At 37.6% G+C, this 22845-nt stretch overlaps 3 protein-coding genes and 2 pseudogenes across 3 annotated transcripts; all 5 read left to right on the top strand.

Annotated features, from left to right (window-relative positions):
• The first annotated feature begins 15 nt into the window (after positions 1-15).
• LOC147948106 (agamous-like MADS-box protein AGL97 pseudogene) lies at positions 16-1054 on the top strand (annotated as a pseudogene).
• A 460-nt stretch (positions 1055-1514) lies between these two features.
• Positions 1515-1928, top strand: LOC147948105 (uncharacterized). Its single transcript, XM_087493154.1, has one exon. It carries the CDS (start codon positions 1515-1517, stop codon positions 1926-1928), a length of 414 nt encoding a protein of 137 aa, XP_087349280.1.
• Positions 1929-4614: 2686 nt separating this feature from the next.
• On the top strand, positions 4615-5070 carry LOC147948104 (uncharacterized). The gene has a single exon (XM_087493145.1). It carries the CDS (start codon positions 4615-4617, stop codon positions 5068-5070), a length of 456 nt encoding a protein of 151 aa, XP_087349271.1.
• A 1403-nt stretch (positions 5071-6473) lies between these two features.
• On the top strand, positions 6474-7558 carry LOC147948103 (agamous-like MADS-box protein AGL97; annotated as a pseudogene).
• Positions 7559-14234: 6676 nt separating this feature from the next.
• LOC147948102 (F-box protein At4g02760-like) lies at positions 14235-20791 on the top strand (the record flags this gene model as incomplete). The annotated part of the gene is made up of 9 exons (XM_087493137.1): positions 14235-14392; positions 14543-14643; positions 14728-14840; positions 14944-15008; positions 15096-15168; positions 15253-15315; positions 15418-15485; positions 20316-20399; positions 20472-20791. Coding segments are annotated over 9 exons (852 nt in total), but the record flags the coding sequence as incomplete, so codon positions are not given.
• Between the last annotated feature and the right edge of the window lie 2054 nt (positions 20792-22845).

Below are 22845 nucleotides of genomic sequence, written 5' to 3'. Positions count from 1 at the left end.
GACATCATAATAAGAATGGGTGGGTTGAAGAGGAAGATTGATACAGGGAAGAAGATAGATGGGAAAAATCCACGAGCGGTTGCTTTCTCAAAACATCGTAAGGGTCTTTTCAACAAAGCATCAGAGCTTTGTCTTCTCTCCGACTGTCAGATCGCGATTAGCGACTCCGGTTTCTTCTAACTCACACGCCGGTTTCTACTCTTTTGGCCACTCCTCTGTCGATCGTGTTGTTGCAGCTTTCCTCGCGGATCAGACTCCTTCTCGGGATGATGATGATGATGATGAAAAGTTAGGGTTTTGGTGGGAAGATGAGAGTGTCGCCAATTCAGAGAATCCGGAGGAATTGGGTGCCGCGATTGATTCGATGACGAAGATGTTACACGATCTCAAGGAGTTGCAAAGCAAGCAAAGGGTTCCTGTTTACGTGGAGGAGAAGGAAAAGGCTGGACCTTCACACGTAACTCATCAAAGGAACGATCTTGTGGAAGTGGAGGAGAAGGAGAACAACAACAATGCTTTAAGTGGAAACGTGGGTGGATGCAACCAAGGGCTTGAGGACTTTGATCAATTAATTGATTATGCGATTAATTCTGATGTCTTCAGTGACTTACCCTCCATTGATTCTGATTTCTCCATTGACGTTGAGGAGAATGAGAAGGGTGGTTCACACGTAACTCATCAGGAGCAAACACTAAATCAGCAACCCTGTTCTTCAAGTCTGTGCATTGAAGTAGTAGATGATGTATCTGTGAATGAAGAACAACAAACCCTAGCTGTTTGTGGGACCTTCGATGTTGATGATCAAATCTTTGATCGTGAGACGAGACCTGAAGTTCTATGGGAAAATTTGGAGATGGATGATGATTTAACTGTGAATCTCCAAGGGTTTCAAAACAATAGTGATGAAGAACAAACCTTAGCAAACAACGACGGTATACTTGGGAGCTTCAATGGCTGCAATCAAGAGTTTGATCTTGATCAATTATATGACTTTGTGACTAAATCTGAAGATCTCTGGAAGGATATGGAGATGTATGATGACTGTCTCTATTGATTTGGGATATTGTTCGAACTCAAACCGGTCGCTTATTAGCCTTAGTATTATTTTGTTTGTATGTTTGGAATGTCTGTTAACAACTTAATTCGCTTGTCTTGTCTGTATGACATTTTTTTCGTATCTATCTAACTATATAAAGTTTCATTCATTAGAACTTGAGCAAAATAGCTTTCATAACAAATTGCAAAATCCTTTAATGTCGTTACTGTCTTATATCATTCAATTGAAACAGTAGAGCGATCAAGCGGCACCTCGGGGTCGTATCTCTATGATCATTGGTCAGACGGATGAATGCCCGGATTCTGTCTGAGCCCTGAAAAAGCGAGCGCGTCAGATCTGTAACGTTCGGGCGATTTCCGAAGAAGAAGCGCTAAGCACTGACCCCATCGCGTTCACAGCGGAAGACGCCAAGGGGATCCATCACCCTCATAACGACCCCCTAGTGGTGGAAGTCAGGATGGGCGAGTTCGACGTAGAACGTGTCTTAGTAGACACCGGTAGCACGGTTAACGTCCTGTTCTCGCAAACATTGGAGAAAATGGGTATCGCACCGGAGCAAATCAAACCAGGAGGCAGAACGCTTACCGGGTACGATGGCGTAGCCAAAACGTCGATGGGCGACGTAAAGCTGCAAGTCCAAGCTGGTGGCGTAACACGTAAGACCAAGTTCGTGGTCATAGACGTCCCACCAATCTACAACGCCATCTTAGGCTCACTCTGGATCTACTCCATGCAGGCAGTTCCTTCCACCTATCACCTCTGCCTAAAATTTCCAACGGCTGCGGAAATTTATACGTTGTATGGCGACCAGAAGATGGGTAGGACTTGTTCTGTTCTCGAGAAAAAACAAAGGCGGAAGGACGACGCATAGCAATTACAGGGTGAGGATCATTCCGTCGATCTCCATAAACCAGAGCAAGATCGGCTGAAGGCCACAGGATGTCGAATCATACAAGTCAACATCGAAGGAACAGAACCCTCCCGGACGGTTGGAATTGGGGCCGAACTCGACGAAAGACTCAAGACCTAGCTGGTAGCGTTTCTGAAATCGCGATCCTCAACGTTCGTCTGGTCCACTAAAGATATGGTAGGCATTGACCCGTCAGTCACATGCCATAAACTGAATGTCGATCCCACTTTCAAACCAGTTTGGGAGAAACGACGACGTCTTGGCACCGATCGAGCAAAGGCAGTGCAGGACAAAGTCGAGCGACTCCTGAAAGCCGATCAGATAATGGAAGTACAGTACCCCGACTGGCTGGCCAATCCGGTGGTGGTCAAGAAAAAGAACGGCAAATGGCGAGTCTGCGTTGACTTCACCGACCTCAATAAGGCATGTCCCAAGGATTGCTTCCCGTTACCTCATATCGACCGACTCGTGGAGGCCACAGCAGGTAACCAACTCCTCTCGTTCATGGATGCGTTCTCCGGATATAACCAGATCGCGATGAGCCCAGCCGATCGCGAGAAAACCGCGTTCATCACGGATAGAGGAACCTACTGCTACAAGGTGATGCCATTCGGCCTGAAAAACGCAGGGGCGACCTACCAACGCCTGGTCAACACGATGTTTGCCGATCTGTTAGAGAAAACGATGGAAGTCCCAGCACCTCGCCGAATGCTTCGACATCCTAGATCGATTCCAGATGAAGTTAAATCCCACCAAGTGCACTTTCGGGGTTACCTCGGGGGAATTCTTAGGATATATCGTCACAGAACGCGGAATCGAGGCGAACCCAAAACAGATCGAAGCGGTGCTGGGACTCCCATCTCCAACCAACAAACAAGAGGTACAGCGCTTAACAGGTCGAGTAGCCGTGCTAAACCATTTCATCGCCCGGTCGATGGACAAGTGTCTCCCATTTTATCAGCATCTTCGGGGCAATAAAGACTTTCATTGGGATGACGCCTGTGAAGCTGCCTTCGGACAGCTTAAGCAGTACCTGACCAATCAACCGGTGCTCGTGAAGCCCGAGGAAGGAGAAACGCTATACCTCTACGTCTCCGTTTCTGGCTCGGCGGTAAGCGGGGTGCTAGTCCGGGATGACCGCGGTGACCAGCGACCAATATTCTACACAAGCAAGGCTCTCAACGATGCGGAGACACGCTACACAACCTTGGAAAAACTCGCTCTCGCCTTGATCGTCGCTGCCCGGAAGCTACGACCTTACTTCCAGTCGCACTCCATTAACGTGTTAACCGACCAGCCGCTCCGGACAGTCCTTCACAGCCCCCTTCAGTCCGGGCAAATTGCGAAGTGGGCAATTGAGCTAAGCTAGTACGATATCGAATATCGTTCTCGCCCGAGCTTAAAGTCACAGGTCCTAGCAGATTTTATCACTGAACTATCCCCTGACCTCGAAGAAACCATACCTAAGGAGGAACCCTGGACGTTGTTCACCGACTGCTCCTCTTCCAACCAAGGATCTGGCGTCGGGATTATACTCCGATCTCCAACGGGCGAAGTCCTCGAGCAAGTAATAAAACTCGGCTTCAAAGCATCAAACAATGAGACCGAGTATGAAGCCGTCCTAGTTGGACTACGATTAGCTCAAGGTCTAGGGGTAACTAGCATCCAAGTTTTCTGCGACTCCCAGCTAGTGGTTAGCCAGTTTAGTGGGGAGTACGGCGCTAAGAACGGGCTCATGGAGGCATATCGCCAATTACTCCGGACTCTCTCCGCACAGTTCGCTTCGTTCGAACTAATCAAAGTCCCGAGGAGCGAAAACGCGTCAGCAGACGCTCTCGCCGCCCTGGCAAATTGTTCTGACCCAAGTCTGCGGCGAACGATCCCGATCAAGTGTATCGAAGCTCCTAGCATTGACCACGCCGACGTGGCATACGCCATCAGCGATGCCGCGGACCCAATGGATGTCGATCCACCCGTCCAGGAGCCCATGGGAGTAATACAACCGCCAGACGATTGGCAGCTTGAAATAAAGAAGTACATCGAGGATGGCAAGGTCCCGGAGGATCGCTGGCAAGCTCGCCGGTTGAAAGCTCGATGCGCACACTACGCCATGATGGGAGGCAGCCTCTTCCGACGCAATTCGTCCGGAGTCCTTCTCACCTGCGTCGATCGAGAGGAAGCAGAACGAATAATGACGGAGGTCCATGAAGGCGATGGTGGAAACCACTCCGGATGGCGTGCACTAGCGTTGAAAATCAAGAAAGATGGTCATTACTGGCCGACCATGGTCGCCGATTGTGATGCATTTTCGACGAAATGTGAACCTTGCCAACACCACGGACAGATGAAACATCTACCTCCCGAGCTGCTAAACACCGTCACCGCACCATACCCCTTCATGCGTTGGGCTATGGATCTCGTCGGCCCACTACCCCCATCAAGGTCAAAGAAGTTCCTCTTGGTCCTGACTGATTATTTCACCAAATGGGTGGAAGCAGACTCGTTCAACAAAATACAATCACTGGACGTCACCAACTTTATCTGGAAGAACATCATCTGCCTCCATGGGCTCCATTACGAGATCGTCACCGACAACGGGACATAGTTCACCTCTCTTATCACCAGACGCTTCTTAGGCAAATGGGGAATGCGCTTGAGCACCTCGACCCCCCGGTATCCTCAGGGAAACGGCCAAGCAGAGGCAACCAACAAAACCATCATAGACGGGCTGAAGAAACGTCTCGGACTCAAGAAAGGAGCGTGGGCAGACCAACTCGACGGCGTGCTTTTGTCCTACCGGACTACCCCTCGGAGAGCTACGGGGCAATCTCCATTTTCGTTAGCATACGGTATCGAGGCTCTGGCTCCAGCCGAAGCTGGAGTGCCTACATTGCGCCGCACTATGCTGGTCGACGATTCCGAGCTCAATGACAGCATGATGCTCGATAACATTGACTTCACCGAGGAGCTGCACGATCAAGCTCTCATCCGGATCCAGAATTACCAGAACGCCGCGTCTAAATACTTCAACAAAGCTGTCCGCCAGCGCAGATTCAATGAGGGCGACCTGGTATTGCGTGAGGTGTACGAGAATACCAAATAGATCAACGCCGGCAAACTCGGTGCTCGCTGGGAAGGGCCGTATCTCATCTCCAAGGCAATTCGCCCAGGAGTGTACGAGCTCCTGACCATGGAAGGCAAGCAGATCAAACACTCTTGGAACGCGGCTCACCTCAAACGTTACTACTACTAGACCATTTGCTTAAATTTGGTTTTTGAAAGTATGTATACTACGAACTACGACTGGCTTGATCCCGAATTTCGGGTACGTAGGCAGCCCTTGATTTCTTTTACAAGATTTTGAGGGCACAGCTAGAATAATAATAAGATTCCTTTTATCCTGAAAGAACTTGTTATTTCAATTCATGTCTGCCATCTCGCCACATTCAAAGAGTATTCGACATCGGTATATCGCCCAAGGAAGATGGTGCATATTAAAAAAAAAAAAAAAGCTACAAGCAATAAAAGGTGATGATCTAATGCTACGGTAGGTCTTCTAGTCTCGGGAATTAGCACCCCCAACATACCGATCTAAACCCGTTAAGAGAACCGATCATCTAAACCGGAAACTCGACCTGGGTTTGGACTTCATCCCTGAAGGCCCAATAACACCAAGAAGTCCACTGCCGAGGTGACGAACCGACACTTCAACTCGCCCTGCGGCTGACCTAGCAAGGAGGGAAAGACTTTCCTAATCAGTTCGCCTGTAATTAGGAAAGTCAATATATTTAATATATTTGAATATATTCAGTAGATCTTGGAATACCTATAAATAGAGGGCAATCCTCTCATTGTAAGATAAACCAATTATTAATACAAAAACCCTATTTCCTCTTTATTCTTGAGTAAAACCTAACTTGTTTCTCAAGAGATTTCATTTCTTCTTTTCTTGTTTACTTTGATCTGAATTCTTTAAGAGATTGTTATTGAATTTGTTTCTCTTCTAAACAAATTCATTGTGAGAAATACTAGTTTCTACAAATTGAAAGGGAGAGAGTCTAATTTCGAAAGTTGTCTTCTTTGTCTCTGATGGAACCCTTCTCAAAACCCCAGCAAGCGATTTTGCAAAATCCAAAACCCAAAACCCTATTTTACTTTTGGTTTACATGTGTTTCAAAACCCAAATCCCAGGAAATAAATTTGATGGTTTAGTCAAACCAGCCTTGGTTCGTCTCAGGAGATTTTTCTGTAATTAGAATCCAGAAAAGGAAAACAATTTTACTTATCGTTTAATTACTGTGATTAGTGGAGTCAGAAAATGGAAAACAACAAGGATTAATTTAGAAGCTGAGTTTCTTAAGTCTCTATATATATGATTAGAAGAAACAGAGTGAGTTCCATCGCATTCTTTTGCAAACACAAGAAAAAAAAAAAAAATTCACAGAGTCGTCTCGATCGTTCTCTTGGTTTGTGATTTGTGAAAATTAAAAAGACATCATAATAAGAATGGGTGGGTTGAAGAGGAAGATTGATACAGGGAAGAAGATAGATGGGAAAAATCCACGAGCGGTTGCTTTCTCAAAACGTCGTAAGGGTCTTTTCAACAAAGCCTCAGAGCTTTGTCTTCTCTCCGACTGTCAGATCGCGATTAGCGACTCCGGTTTCTTCTAACTCACACGCCGGTTTCTACTCTTTTGGCCACTCCTCTGTCGATCGTGTTGTTGCAGCTTTCCTCGCGGATCAGACTCCTTCTCGGGATGATGATGATGATGATGAAAAGTTAGGGTTTTGGTGGGAAGATGAGAGTGTCGCCAATTCAGAGAATCCGGAGGAATTGGGTGCCGCGATTGATTCGATGACGAAGATGTTACACGATCTCAAGGAGTTGCAAAGCAAGCAAAGGGTTCCTGTTTACGTGGAGGAGAAGGAAAAGGCTGGACCTTCACACGTAACTCATCAAAGGAACGATCTTGTGGAAGTGGAGGAGAAGGAGAACAACAACAATGCTTTAAGTGGAAACGTGGGTGGATGCAACCAAGGGCTTGAGGACTTTGATCAATTAATTGATTATGCGATTAATTCTGATGTCTTCAGTGACTTACCCTCCATTGATTCTGATTTCTCCATTGACGTTGAGGAGAATGAGAAGGGTGGTTCACACGTAACTCATCAGGAGCAAACACTAAATCAGCAACCCTGTTCTTCAAGTCTGTGCATTGAAGTAGTAGATGATGTATCTGTGAATGAAGAACAACAAACCCTAGCTGTTTGTGGGACCTTCGATGTTGATGATCAAATCTTTGATCGTGAGACGAGACCTGAAGTTCTATGGGAAAATTTGGAGATGGATGATGATTTAACTGTGAATCTCCAAGGGTTTCAAAACAATACTGATGAAGAACAAACCTTAGCAAACAACGACGGTATACTTGGGAGCTTCAATGGCTGCAATCAAGAGTTTGATCTTGATCAATTATATGATTTCGTGACTAAATCTGAAGATCTCTGGAAGGATATGGAGATGTATGATGACTGTCTCTATTGATTTGGGATATTGATCGAACTCAAACCGGTCGCTTAGCCTTAGCATTATTTTGTTTGTATGTTTGGAATGTCTGTTAACAACTTAATTCGCTTGTCTTGTCTGTATGACATTTTTTTCGTATCTATCTAACTATATAAAGTTTCATTCATTAGAACTTGAGCAAAATAGCTTCATAACAAATTGCAAAATCCTGTAATGTCGTTACTGTCTTCTATCATTCAATTCATTGCAGAGAAAATGTTTTTGTTTTGTATGTGGCTATGGCCAAGTTTTGTTAATAAAATTATTTTTTACAAAAAGTAATACGAAAGATCGCAACTGTTGTTCGCATTGATTCAGTTTGTTATTATTATTTTTAAATATTAAAATATTTTTTATCGAAAAGTTAAGATAAATAGACGCAACTGTAAATTCTATATTAAATTGTATTAAATTTTTTTATTGATATAATCATTTCTAAAATTTTAGTTAGATTTTAAAATAACGTTGACTATTAGATATTAATATTCAATTATTTAGATTTAACATATGGAAAATTTATTTCAACGAACTTGTTAGTTGATGATGAAAAGACAAATATAAAGAAAATTCAAAGGCATGACTATTTAAATAGACACACATATTAGAACGAAAAGTTGTGAAGAAAAAATATAAATAAAATATAGTGAAAAGACACAACTCTACAATGAACAGATACAACAGTTTGAATTAAAAAAAAAAAAAACAAGTTTTTTACGAAAAGTTGCAACTATTGTATTTGCACTTGATTATACCTACAAACTCATATAAACTGCTTTTAAATAGAAGACATCTTTATTACCATATTCAAAAGTAAAATCCAAAAGCTCACTATATAATCCATCTAACTTTTCGAAAAAACTCTAGGTATTTTCATTAAATTTTTATGTATAAAATTAACTAAAAGTTGTAAATTAGATTCATCATTACAAAAATCTTTTGTTAAATCAAGAATTAGAGGAATTTCTTTACTTTTAAAAGAATGAGTGCTAGAGAATAATTTAGAGAGTTGTAAAAACCATTGAGATTGAAATTTTATATTATTTTGTGTCATGACAAAAAAAATAAAAACAGTTCAAACAGACAAATATATATAGATTTCAAAAGATACGAATATTCGAATAGACACAACTCTACAATGAACAGTTGCAACTTTACAAAATAAACTGTTACAATGAACAATCGCAACTTTTTGTAAAACATACTATTTAAATTTTCTACAGATTTTTTTAGAAAATTATCCAAAAGGTAAGATTGAAAAAACACAACTTTTAGTGGCATTTATTCGGATTGCTATTATATATAAAGGAATTTCTTGACTTTTAAAAGAATGAATGTTAGAAAATAATTTAGAATGTAAAAACAGTTGAGATTGAAAATTTAGTTGATTTTGTTTCATAGCCAAAAAAATGAAAACAATTCAAATAGACAAATATATATATATACTAGCAATTGACCCGCGCTACACGCGGTGGTTAGATTAAGGTGTATTCCGAGTAAATTCATCTTTATGTCAGTTTTTGTATTTGATTTTGGTTGTTTATGCTGTTTTGTTGGATATTTTTTTTTTAATAAAAATAGGTTTTGCAGTAAGTATAATTTAGTTTGCTGTTAATGTTTTACGACTATATGCATAAAATTATCGCCTGCTTTCTAATTGCTGCTCGTTGTTAAGTAATTCAGTCTGCGTGAAGTTAGATATAGAAGAATGTTTATCTATGGATCTATAATGACTATTTATGAAGGACGTGTTTGACCCAACCCTATTCACCAAATTGTATCTGAATATATGCCCTTTCTCTGGTTTATGCAAGTAACTGTGACTTTACTTTAGATAATTGAACTGGTCACTCGACTGATGAACGAATTCTTTGCTGTTATATTCTGAAACAAATTATGTAACACAATTAATTTTAATTGGTGGAGGTTTTTTGTAAGCCTAAAAGCAAAGTTACATACTAACTAAAGGAGGGAGGAAAAATATAGTGAGTACACCAATCTGTTTTGACTTTTGAGCAAAGGTTGATCAATAGGGAGTATGATAAACTTTGAGAGATCACGGTAATTGCAAAAAATAACAATGATCAAAACTCAAGAATCAACAAATATTTCGCAACTGTAACTTACTATTTTCTTGTTACTTCAAAAAACGGCCGACCACAAATATTAATTGGCACTATCTCCTCCTCGAGTAGAAACCCATAGCTTGGTACACATTGCCAATTGTAACATCCCCTAACTTCGTGGCTCTGTACACATTGCCATAGCTTCGTGACATTCCCTAACATTACCGATTGTTGATCTAATTGTATATATTATTTATGATTAGATATTGATACTAACATAACATTATTCTGTATAAATTTGAATATACCGAATCTCATGAATATTGCTTAAAGGTAAAATATAATATCATATCGTTATAACAATTTTTCCCGAGCTTGCTTTATCTATCGAAATAATTGCAACGAACCATAAACGACCAATTCATGAAAGTACATATCTTATCTCACTTTCCATGATTATATGGCCAAACTGTTAAACCCGACTTGAAATCTAATAATCTATTTAATAATGTATGTCATTTAATTTTCTACAAACTCATTCGTTTCACACAATTAATGAGACGTCAGAGATTTTAATTTAGTCATGTGTGATTTTGTATTCCCGATTATCTTTTCAAGTTTTACTAATTTATTTTTAAACACTTTTAACTTTAATTCTTTCATCATTACTGATGATGCACTCCTTTTGGCCTCTACTTTTTTCCACTTTCTATTGGATAACACATAACACATATTAGACTGTAAAATGATTTTCAAGATGTATTATAACTATTTTCTCTTTAATTACTATCTTTCAATACTTAAATTTGGATTAGAAGCATTTGATTCAATTAACGAAACATCAATTTTTTTTCCTTTTTGATCATGTTATAAAATAATATTTCACTTTTAATTTTATTTTTCCTGTTTAAAATTTTATAAATAAAATTACAGAATTTTTTTAATTCTACCATAATTTTAAAATTTTACTTCCATTCCACAACTCAATAATACACAATTACATATTTATTTTTATTCTACCATAAATTTAAAATTTACTTCCATTCTAAAACTCAATAATACATTTATAATTTTAATTATGATCAGTTTAATAGAAAATTGTAATTATACTATTACCACTTATAAAAAATTATAGTATTGTTTTCTTATTTTAAAATTTTATTTATTTTACTAATTATATTTTTTATTTAAACTTTATATTAATTATAATTAACATAAATATGCGCTAACTGAATATTTTAAATTTATTTTAAAGTAAAAAAATTGCTTAGGTGGATGTTTTTGTAGCTAGAAATGATGATATATAATTACAAGATCAATGGAGATTCTAATCATAGTTCTTGTCTTCTTGCTAAGAAAATATTTTAGTTGTCTCTTATAATTATGTGTCTTAACCATATGATGCACATATCTGTAAAAGAACTAAACATAAACGATACATATAAAAAATTTAGGTACGAATAGGTTATAATATTATTCCAAATTCAGTGTTTTACTTCATATATATCGGGTAAATGCTCTATTCTTTTCTTTTGTTTTTTATTTTTATTTTTTTATTTTTTATTTTTTATGGTTGAATAATAAAATTAGAGTTTCGTTAATACCGCTGATCCACATGATTTAAAAATATTATCAGGTTGAATTCACATGATTTAAAAATAGTATTGGACCTACAGATTTTGGATAAAATAGTGATGGACCTACATATTTTGGATGAAATAGTGCTGGGCCTACAAACTTTGGATTAAATCTAGTGGATCAGTTTGTCATTTCTATAATTGTTTAAAGGCCTTATTAAAATCTGTAAGGTCACAAAAATTAAAGAGGATGTGGCTGATGTGGCAGCACCAGGAGTGAGTAAAGTGAACTTTATATATATAGATATATATATATATATATTTCAAAAGATATGAATGTTCCAATCAATACAACTTTACAGTGAACAGTTGTACATTTTCATAAATAACCGTTTTAATGATCCATCACGACTTTTCAGAAAATATCCAAAAGGTACAATTGAAAAAACACAACTGTTGGTTGCATTTTCCAAAAGGTACGATTGAAAAAACACAACTGTTGGTCGCATTTTTTCAGATTGTTATTATTATATAGATTTCTGCTCTTTTCATTTGATACCATCTAATACATTTCTACAAACCCGAAATCTTATATAATATGAGAAGGTTTTTTTAAATCTTACTCACATTATGACATTTGACATTCTCTTTTAGTGACACTTGTCATCCTTTATTTCTATTTTTTTCAAAAAATTTATATCGTTTTCAATTCCAAAATAATCATACTTCTCTTATCCAATTGGTACAATTAACATATATTTTTAATCCACTTTTATATCTTAAGTTCTTTTGTCAAACAAAATCAAATTTTTTTATAATAAAATCTCATATTATATATTTGATACAAAATTTACTATTCTATAATATTTACTAATAAATAACTGATAATTGATACATTTGTTTTACACATTTTCTTATATTTTATTTAATTTGACTTTCATCCTTTAAAGTGAAAAAATACACACTATTTTATAATAAAAGAAAATATCTTAAGAAAAACTATATCTTGGATGAGAAATGAAATAGTTTAAATACATGATTATGATTATGCTTTTATGTAATTTTATAAACCTTAACTATTACACATTTTATAATCATATAATGTTTTCTTTCATTAATTGAGTAGGCAATAAAGTTAGTTACTTCCACTTAAATCCTATTAAATTTAGATAAAATATTTGTAACTGTCAATAAAATATTTTGAACCTAAGAGTAACATCTATATAGTCATAGGTAGACATTTACTTAAATACTTGGACTCAAATTTACTCTCAAATTCTAGATCTGTTCTAACGAATCATCATCGCTACCAGAGGAAAACAGATCGTCAAGTTTCTTGATATGATGGTATTCTTCTCCAATCCTCGATGATCAAACAGAGGTTTGATGTCTAGCAAGGGGTCCTAATAATTATTCAAAATATGTTTACTCTTTTTCTCCATAATCAAGATATATGTCATGTGTTATGTGTTTCACAGATGAGAAGAAGAGTGAAAAACATGGCCAAGTCTCTTCCAACTTTTATAGTTACGTATACACATTTTATTTTTGGTAGAATAGTTACATAGATGCATTGACAAGTTATATTTTGTGAAATAATCTTGTCCCATTAAACAATATATTTTCCTCACTAAAATCTACTCCATCCAATACTTATTATTCCATTTTCTAGAGAGAAAAAAATGTTGCACAAAAAAAAAATTCTAGGTTTCCTATATATTTTTAATAAGTAATTAATGACAAATTGTAAACTTCAAAAAAGAAACTGAATATTATTGATTGAAATTTGTTAATAAAAAAAATAATGCAACTAAAGTCAGTTTCTAATATGTTTTCTTAATATGTTTGAAAATCCTAAAATATGGATTAATTAGGAATAGCGGGAGTATTGTCCAATATAACCATTTAATACAGTCCCACATAAATTTTAAACTAATGTACTATTTAAAATTTTCAACAGTAAATGGAAAAAGGGCGGATTATGATTTGTGGCAACATTTTCATTTTGTTGGATGAAAGGGATTTTGTTTTGTATTACAATATTGGCCAGGCTGGATTGTGGAGAATCACTATCCATGAAGATGGAGGCATATCAAAGGCACTTCAAATATTTGGACTGAGCAAAATAAAAATTAATTATACAGAGATGAGTCGTAAAAAAAGCAAGCAATAGAAAAAATGGTACATCAATACTCCATAGTATAAAATTTATAAAAGTCAAACTTTTTATTCACGAAATCATTCACAAAATCAAAAAAGTTGAGGCAAGTTCATTCAAAAGCGATGGAGAGATAATGTTTAGTATTTGAAGTTTAGGGTTTAGAATATAGTTATTTTGTATATATAAGGGTATCATTGAAAGTGGATTACAAGAGAGGATATTTTAAAATTATTTGTTGTTAAGTATTACTTTTAGATGATGAAAGTAAAATTAATATATAGAACAACATTAAATTATCTATCAAAGTAATTATATATTAAGGTCTTACAATTTTCTCTTTAGAAAACTTATCAGATTATTTTCTTTCCAAAAAAACAAAAATGTAAATAAATATAATTTATTTTTATTACTTAATGAAAAAACCAAATTAAATTGATTTTGCGGTAACTAAAACAATGGTCATATTATTATAGTAACATATTGTCTAAATATTTTCAACAATTCTGTGTAGTTTAACTTTTTTTCTATCTTAAAAATGACTCTTTTATGAAGCATCATACAACATTTATATATTAAAATATTATAGTTAAAACGTAATATTATGAAAATTAATTTTCAAAACATATTAACAATTACATATATATTTTATATGCAATTGAATAGAATTTGATTCTTTATTTCAAACTAATAATGTATACATAACTCACGCATAGCGTGGGCTACTTTCTAGTGTAATAATATTTGTGATGTTTTTATAGGGTTTTCGTCACCTGAAGCACATTAATTTGTCGAGATCGCCTAAAATTAGTGGTTGCTATTAATCTGATTTGTGCTGTCTGCAACACCTAGATAAAGAAAATGGATTTTACCAGTTTTATAGAATAACTGGTGTCTAATTAACATCTGTGTCATCTATTGAGTGATACTAACTTTTTCCATTCAACTAGGGGTTATTTGAGAAGTCTACACCTTTACCATCTCAGAATGATGGATGGCGAGTCCTTATCTCCTGTGTTGTCAGCCTGTTTAAATCTCACTGATTTGAAGATTGTTGGATTGTAAGCTGGCTTGGATCCCCTGAACTTCAGGAATTCTCCATTTCATTGTTGCTTTGTTTTATTTTTCCTCGAGACGCCATCTTCTATGTTTTTGAGTATTTTTTTTTGGTAGATTTTTTGTTGATATATATATATTTTTGCATTAATTAGTGTTTCAGGACGCGGGTTAAATCCACTAGAGCAGTTAGGTTTACTCACGAGAAACTGTCGCTTGATAGAGAACCTGTTCATAGAGATATATAATTCAGCAGGTAAATGTTTGTGCTATGAAGTTTTCCTTTGTATTTCATTTGAGTGTTTGCTCAAAGTTACCTACTTTGTGACTGGGAGTATAGGCCGTATAACAGATTCAAGCTTGTTAGAGTTTGGGGATAATTTCCCCAACTTAATTTCGCTATCACTCCTATGTTTTCGGCTAAATGACGCAATAGCACAAAAATTAATTAAGGTATGGCTCCTCTGGTTTTATTGTTATTTCTGCTCTTTTCATTTGATACCATCTAATACATTTCTACAAACCCGGAATAATTATATTTGTGATGTTTTTACAGGGTTTTCGTCACCTGAAGCACATTAATTTGTCGAGATCGCCTGTAATTAGTGGTTGCTTTTTGAGGTTAATGTCTTTTGAGTAAATGTTAATGAAATCTTTATTAAGGGTTTTTGGTAGCAAATTATTTATGGCTTAAGATTTTGGTGGTAGGGGTTTGGGACTTTGCTGCAAAGATAGTCCACTGGAGACTCTACTATTGTGCAACTGCAATTCTCTAAAGGAGGTAAAACACAACTAATTTTTATTTAGTTTTGTACTTCATTCTTAAAGTCACAGTCATGAGTTTTGACCGCACATTGGAATTCAGAAAGAAGTTTTGCTGTTTTTGAATTCTTTACTGGACGGAGACTTCAAATCCATTCGACTTATCGTAAGTTCTTATAGGAAATTTGCTAGTTTTACATAAATTTGCGTATGACACAAGTAGATTTTCATTATCTTAATTAATGTCTTCTTCTTTTTTCTTCTATAGGACGTATCTAACAACCAAGGTTTAGTCTCTGACTCTGATGATGAAGGCAGTAGTTCTTCTGGACCAAGGTGTAGAATCAAAACAGAGCTCAAAGAACAGAACACAAGTATCTTAATAAGAATTGCTCTCTTATTAATCTTAAGGAAACTTACTCAAAACCTTAAGTCTCAAAATCTCATAAGTTGTGCTACAAACTAGCACCTCCTTATATAGAGGGTAAAACACCAAAACCAAAACACAATAGGATAAGTCTACAATTATATTTTAGATCCTCCTAAAACATACTAATCCTTATCTTTTGTATATTTAGATTCTCCTAAATATACTTGGCTTTATCCTCAAGTTATTGCAAGCTTACAACATTTTCCCCCTTAAGCTTGTAATCTTCTTCACTCACTTCACATACTCCCATAAGAGTCTTCATTTCTTTAAACTTCATTCTTCCTAGAGCCTTGGTTAGGATGTCAGCCTTCTGTATGTTACCAGGAACATGCTCCACGCTTACCTGCTCCTTTTCGACACACTCACGTATGAAGTGGAAGCGAGTGTGTATGTGTTTGTTGCGGCCGTGAAACACAGGGTTCTTGGTGAGGGCAATGGTTGATTTGTTATCGACTCGGATGATGACTCTCTCGCTTTTCTGCCCAGTCACCTCTTCAAGGAGTTCTTGAAGCCAGATTGCTTGTTTAGCTGCCTCTGTGGCTGCCATAAATTCTGCTTCACACGAAGATAAAGCAACAATCTCCTGCTTCTGTGAACACCAAGTTATCGGCGACTCTCCTAGATAAAACATATGCCCCGTGGTGCTTTTGTCGTCATCCACATCAACATTATACGAACTGTCACTGTATCCCACAAGACTCACCTCACTTGTGCGTTTGTAAAACAGTCCAAAAAAGCATGTTCCCCGAAGATATCTCAGAATTTGTTTCAAGCTTGCTCCATGTGACGCTTTAGGATCCTGCATATACTTGCTCAAGACACCAACACTATAGGCGAGATCAGGACGTGTGTGAATCAAGTATCGGAGACATCCTATGCTTCTCCGATATCTCTGTCCGTCAATAGCACTTTCTCCTTGTGACTTGGACAACTTCAAGTTCATATCCATTGGTATATGTGTTGAGTTGCAGTCTCCCATTCCAGTCTCCTCCAAGATTCTAAGCGCATACCTCTCTTGCTTTAGAATAATCCCTTCATCGAGCTGCCTTACCTCAATACCTAGGTAATATGTAAGCAGTCCAAGGTCACTCATTTCAAATTTCTCAGCCATTGCAAGCTTAAATGCAGAGATTGAAGCTTGAGAGTTCCCAGTGACGAGTAAGTCATCTACATACACAGCGACAACAAGAAGATCTTCCTCTATCTTCTTATAGTACAAGGATGGCTCCTTAGAACACCTTTGAAACTTCATTTCTCTCAGAGTCTGATTTAGCTTAGCATTCCAAGCTCTAGGTGCTTGTTTTAAGCCATAAAGAGCTTTCTGCAATTTGTAGACTTTTCTCTCGCTCCCCTTGACTATAAAACCCTCTGGTTGATGAACAAACACTTGTTCCTTGAGATCACCGTACAAAAACGCTGTTTTCACATCCAAGTGATGTATCTTCCATCCGTTAGAGGCTGAGTAAGCAATGATGAACCTAATTGTTTCCATTCGAGCCACAGGTGCAAAGACTTCGTCATAATCAATCCCATGTCTCTGTACATATCCTTTCGCCACTAACCTTGCCTTGTATTTGTTTATGCTTCCATCTGAGTTTCTCTTGATCTTGAATACCCATTTTAAACCAATAGGCTTCACTCCAGAAGGTAGCTCAACTAGACTCCAGGTGTTGTTTTTCTCAATTGACGCAAGCTCATCTTCACATGCTCTAATCCAAACCTCCGAGGTTGAAGCTTCGGCATAACTCCAGGGTTCTTCGTTAAAAGACAGTAGAAGACGATCAAGTTCCTCATCCTGTGTAACATAGTCAGAAAGATATCTTGGTTATGCTCTAACTCTCGCAGGTCGTCTTACCGTTGACTTTTGCAGATCAGTGTTATCATCATCACTCGATTCATCACCTTCTTCTCTATCATGTTGTTCCAGTTCTGGCTCCGTGAATGTCTGATCAACATTACCATCGTCATCATCTTCTCCAGCTTGACTTATTAGACGAACTCCTCTGTTTCCAAATTCACCAATCGAAACAGAGAAATCTGTAGGATCTTTACCTTCCTCGGTTTCATCTTTTGTCCAGTTCCAGCCTCTACTTTCATCAAAACGTACGTCTCGACTCACAATGATTCTTTTGCTCAGTTGATCAAGCAACCGATATGCTTTAGAGCCTGGTTCAGTTCCAAGGTTCACCAACATTCTCGATCTGTCATCGAGCTTTCTTCTACCCACAGACTCTGTTCTCGCAAACACAATGCAGCCAAACGTTCTCAGATGATTAAGATTCGGTTTCACGCCTTTTAGCATCTCATATGGAGTCTTATTGACCAAGGACCTTGTCGCAATCCTGTTGATCAAATATGTGGAGTGTCGCACCGCTTCTCCCCACAAATAGTTTGGTAAGTCCATATGTTTTAAGATGCTCCTCGACATTCCTAGAAGCGTTCTGTTTCTCCTCTCAACAACACCGTTTTGTTGAGGTGAGTACGGAGCTGTCAACTGTCGTACAATTCCGTTCTGTTCACAAAAAGATTGGAACTCGGCTGAGTTGAACTCACCACCCCTATCGGTTCTGAAAGCCTTGACTTCGCACTTAGTCTCTTGTTTAACGATCCTCTTAAATTTCTTGAATTTATCAAGGGCTTCACTCTTCTCCTTTAACAGAACAGTCCACATATAGCGTGAAAAATCATCTATGATCACAAAGATATACCTTTTCTGAGCCATTGTTGACGGTGTGATTGGTCCACAGAGATCACCGTGTAAGAGCTCCAATGCCTGTTTGGCTCTAAACACGGTTGCCTTTGGGAACGGATCCCTTGTTTGTTTTCCGAGCAAACAAGACATGCAGGTTTGTCTTTCAACTTTGATATTTGGTATGCCTGTGACCAAATCTTTGCTTATCATTAACCTCATTGTGTCTGTATTGACATGACCCAGTCGTGCATGCCAAGTACTCGAAGGTGAGCTTGTAGAGACCAAGTGAAGACATTCGACCCTCTCGACTTCCATTACCACCTTGTAAAGTCGATTTTTCGACCTTGATGTTCTCACAATCAGCCTTCCTGCTCGATCATATAACATCAACTTATCTTCTAGCATTCGTACCTCACAACCTGCCTCAGTGGCTTGTCCTAAACTCACTATGTTACTCTTCAAATCCGGTATGTAGTAGATGTTGTGTAGAGCTTTCTTTTCACCATTCTCAAGCAAGAACCTTATAGATCCTTTTCCCTTTATGTCAACCCGGGAATCATCTCCAAAAAAAATTTTCCCGAAACATCCTCACTCAGTTCATAAAAGAAGCTTCTATTTTCACTCATATGGTTGCTCGCCCCATTGTCAAGATACCATATGTTGTCGGTATCCATACCAACCTCAAAATTACTCGGTTTCACCTTATCTTCCTGGAGATAGACTACTTCATTCATCATTAACTCATCAGCTGTATGAGTATCTTCTTCTTTCTTTTCGACTATCTCTTGTAACTTGAGTAATCTGTCAGGGCAATCAGAGGCGTAATGGCCTTGCTTATCACATCTGAAATAGGTAATATGCGACAGATCAGGTTCCTTGTCCTTCTGTTGAAATCCGAACCTGCCACGGCCTCTACCTCTGGAAGAACGACCTCCTCGTCCTCTTCCTCTGTATCCTCCAAAAGAGTTTGCATTGGCAAACATGAGCTTACCTTGGTCATCATCTTGATCTGCCTCTTCTTCTCCGATTCTTTCTTCATATGCTTTTAGGCGTCCTACAATGTTTTCGAAGCTTGTTTTGTTCAAGTCAAGTACTTGTTCAAGAGAAGCGACAATTTGAATGAACTTCTTTCGAGGAAGACTTGACATAAACTTCTTAACAATCACAGGTTCTGCAAACTCCTTGCCTAAAGCAGCTGATTTCGTCGAAATTTCAGAGAGTTTTTCAGCGAATTCATCAATCTTCTCCGTGTCTTTCATCTTTAGGCGATCAAATTCTGCCATTAGAGTCTGCAGTCTCGCCTCTTTTACCATATCAGCTCCTACATGTCTCGCTCGTATAGCTTCCCACATCTCCTTTGCTGTTTCCTGAGCTCCAATTTGAAGAGTAAGAGAGTCGGGAATAGATTGGACGATGAGAGCGATCGCCAGGTCATTCTTAGATTCATCAATGTTTCCCTTCTCAATTACTTCCCAAGCTTTGTGAACCCTGAGACAGATCTTCATCTTCATGGCCCATACAGTGTAATTGCTTGAAGTCAGAGTGGGACACTTGATAGATGAAGATCCTCCTCCTTCAGACGAACCAAGGTTGTCATCTTTTCTTGTTACCAACGCTTTGTCTTCACCACCCTCTGTCAATGATTTCACGTCTTCTCCTGCCATTGTTTAGCTCTGATACCACGTGTAGAATCAAAACAGAGCTCAAAGAACAGAACACAAGTATCTTAATAAGAATTGCTCTCTTATTAATCTTAAGGAAACTTACTCAAAACCTTAAGTCTCAAAATCTCATAAGTTGTGCTACAAACTAGCACCTCCTTATATAGAGGGTAAAACACCAAAACCAAAACACAATAGGATAAGTCTACAATTATATTTTAGATCCTCCTAAAACATACTAATCCTTATCTTTTGTATATTTAGATTCTCCTAAATATACTTGGCTTTATCCTCAAGTTATTGCAAGCTTACAACACAAGGTAACTGATTTTTTCAGAATTGATTTGTTTTTACATATATATATATACGGTTGTTTGTTGTAGATTTCCAATCGAGGAGCTGAAAAAACAAAGACCAGATGTCACATTTGTGGCAAATTTTGAATCGCAATCATCATCATCATCAAGGTTCATCAATAACTAGCTTTATTACGCTATCCTTTATTACGCAATCACATTTGTGTTTTTGTAATATTTCAGCTCAGGTGATGTATATCTCGACGGCACCTCTTCCTGGACTTCTGAGACTAGCAGCGATAGCCCCCTTTTCTGGACTTCTAATAATAACAGCGAGGATGAGCATGACTACGACGTGGACTCTATATAAGTTCAAAGGCCCTTATAATTTATTTTTGGGGTACCCAGAGAAAGTCAATATATTGTTTCATTCTCCCCGAGAATCTAAATAGTTTGTCTTCCTCCTTCTAACCTTCTCCATTAATTGGTTGCTAATGGATTTGTCCAAGAATTCATGTAATCCGTCTTCTAATAGTTCTCGAAGAAACACGATCACTTCAAAAGTAAGAAATATTCAAACTGCTTCATCTGCTGTGACGATCTCTATTTCAGTAATAATCGCAGTTTCGTGCTCTGATTCTGCATTTTACACGGAATCTGAAGGAGGTCTGTGATTCAGAATAGGGTCAGCCTGTCCGTTGCTTTAACTAAAGAGAAAACGAAGATGGACAAAGCGACTATGACTTATATAGTCTGAGTGTCTTGGCCTTTTATCTTCTTAGAAGAGTTGAAAGACCAGATCTTACATTCACCATGAATATGTTCCTCATCCCCATTTGTTTTTGTTATAGCGGAGGAGCACTTGCTGTTAATGAGAGAGTTCTGAAGTTGGAAACATCTTTAACCATTGATGAAAAAGTTCCAAAACAGATAGTTGTTTCTTTCTAACATGTACTACTTTATAAATCCACTTTAAGTTACGAAACGACAATGTGTATACTGATAACTAAGTTTGAGAGACCCTCACTATGTAGTTTTGCAAGTTTACCAAATTCTCCCGGAGTCCACAATACGCGATAGTATCATTAATTCTCTCCTCGGATTTAGATATAGAGATATCTAACAAATGTGCCATGTACAGTAAAAAAAACTTATGAAATCTGCCATATATGCTAAAACCTTTCGAAATCTGCTATGTCCATGGCATTGGGTGTGAGTTTAATTACCCAATTGACCTTCAAGTTAACTGTAGTAAATAAATTAAAATTGTTTCTGAAACTCAATCGTCGCCATCTTCTTCCTCTCCGGTAATCGCTCTTTCTCATGCGTATCTCCGTTCCCAAAACCGTTGCTACCATTTGCTATTACTCAACTCAATTCTTCTGGGGAAACCGCCGGTCGTCACTAAAAAATTATCTCCTTCGTATATTTCCGGCGAAAATCAGTTCGCCTTCTCGCCTATGAGTTTCTCTACTCAGAAATTATCGCCTAGCAGTTCGCCTTCTCACAGTCGTCGTCGAAGTGGTCTAACAGATCCCTCTGATTCCGTCAACGACACAACCGAAGCCGATTATCAGCTTGCCCCCACCGTAGGGTAAGTGGACCACATCAGAATAGGTTTTTCTGGTATTGTGGACCAGATCTGTAAATATCAATTATGTTGTCCACTGTTTCCTTATATTACGAATGTGGACGACACTTATGTCTTTTTAAGTTGTCCACCATAAGATGTCTACCGTAAGTTTTATTTTCTATGTGGTCCACCGTTTGCTGTTCACTACAGATTAGTTGTCGTCTACTGTTTTTACATATTGTCTATTACATTGTCATATTTTCTGATGTCTACCATTCAATGTTGTCCACCGATGTTGTTTTCTCCGTTTGCTGTTCACTACAGATTAGTTGTCGTCTACTATGTTTACGTATTGTCTATTACATTGTAATATTTTCTAATCACCTTTAATATGTTTTCTACTACTTAATTGTTTTATAAATTTACTCAAATGATGAACAACTTGTATTAATTTGCTGTCCACTTTGTTTTGATGGACAAGTTCCAATATGAATATGTTGTCCACCTTGTTTTGATGGACAAGTTCCAATATGAATATGTTGTCCACCTTGTTTTGATGGACAAGTTCCAATATAAATATTGTTGTCCACCTTGTTTTGGTGGATAAGTTCCAATATGAATATATTGTCCACCACTCCGTAAAATGCTTTTTATAACGCGCCGTCTTTCCACCCTGGAAACAAATCTTAATTGCAAGGGTAATCTAGTAAAATTGAAACTACCATGTTTAATGAATATGTCAGATTTGAAAAGGTTTTACCAATATGGCAGATTTGAAAAGAATTTTTAAAAATATGGCATAAATGACAAAAATCCCTTAGATATACTCTATGAGAGAGTCTATGTATATCATGGAATCTATTTGACGTTTATATATATAAATAGTGTTTGATTTGGGCTTATCTTGGGGTTCTAACTAAAAACCAATTGGCTATTAGTAGATTGACCCTAACTCTTTATATATTACTAACACGTCTCCCCTTCAAACCAAGGACCTATTAACACGTCTCCTCGAGATGATAACTCCATCTCGAACGTTCCCAC

The sequence above is a fragment of the Camelina sativa genome, chromosome 2 (assembly GCF_030686135.1).
Source record: "Camelina sativa cultivar CO46 ecotype springtype chromosome 2, ASM3068613v1".
Classification (NCBI taxonomy): domain Eukaryota; kingdom Viridiplantae; phylum Streptophyta; class Magnoliopsida; order Brassicales; family Brassicaceae; genus Camelina; species Camelina sativa.
This window is presented reverse-complemented; position numbering and strand designations above follow the sequence as displayed.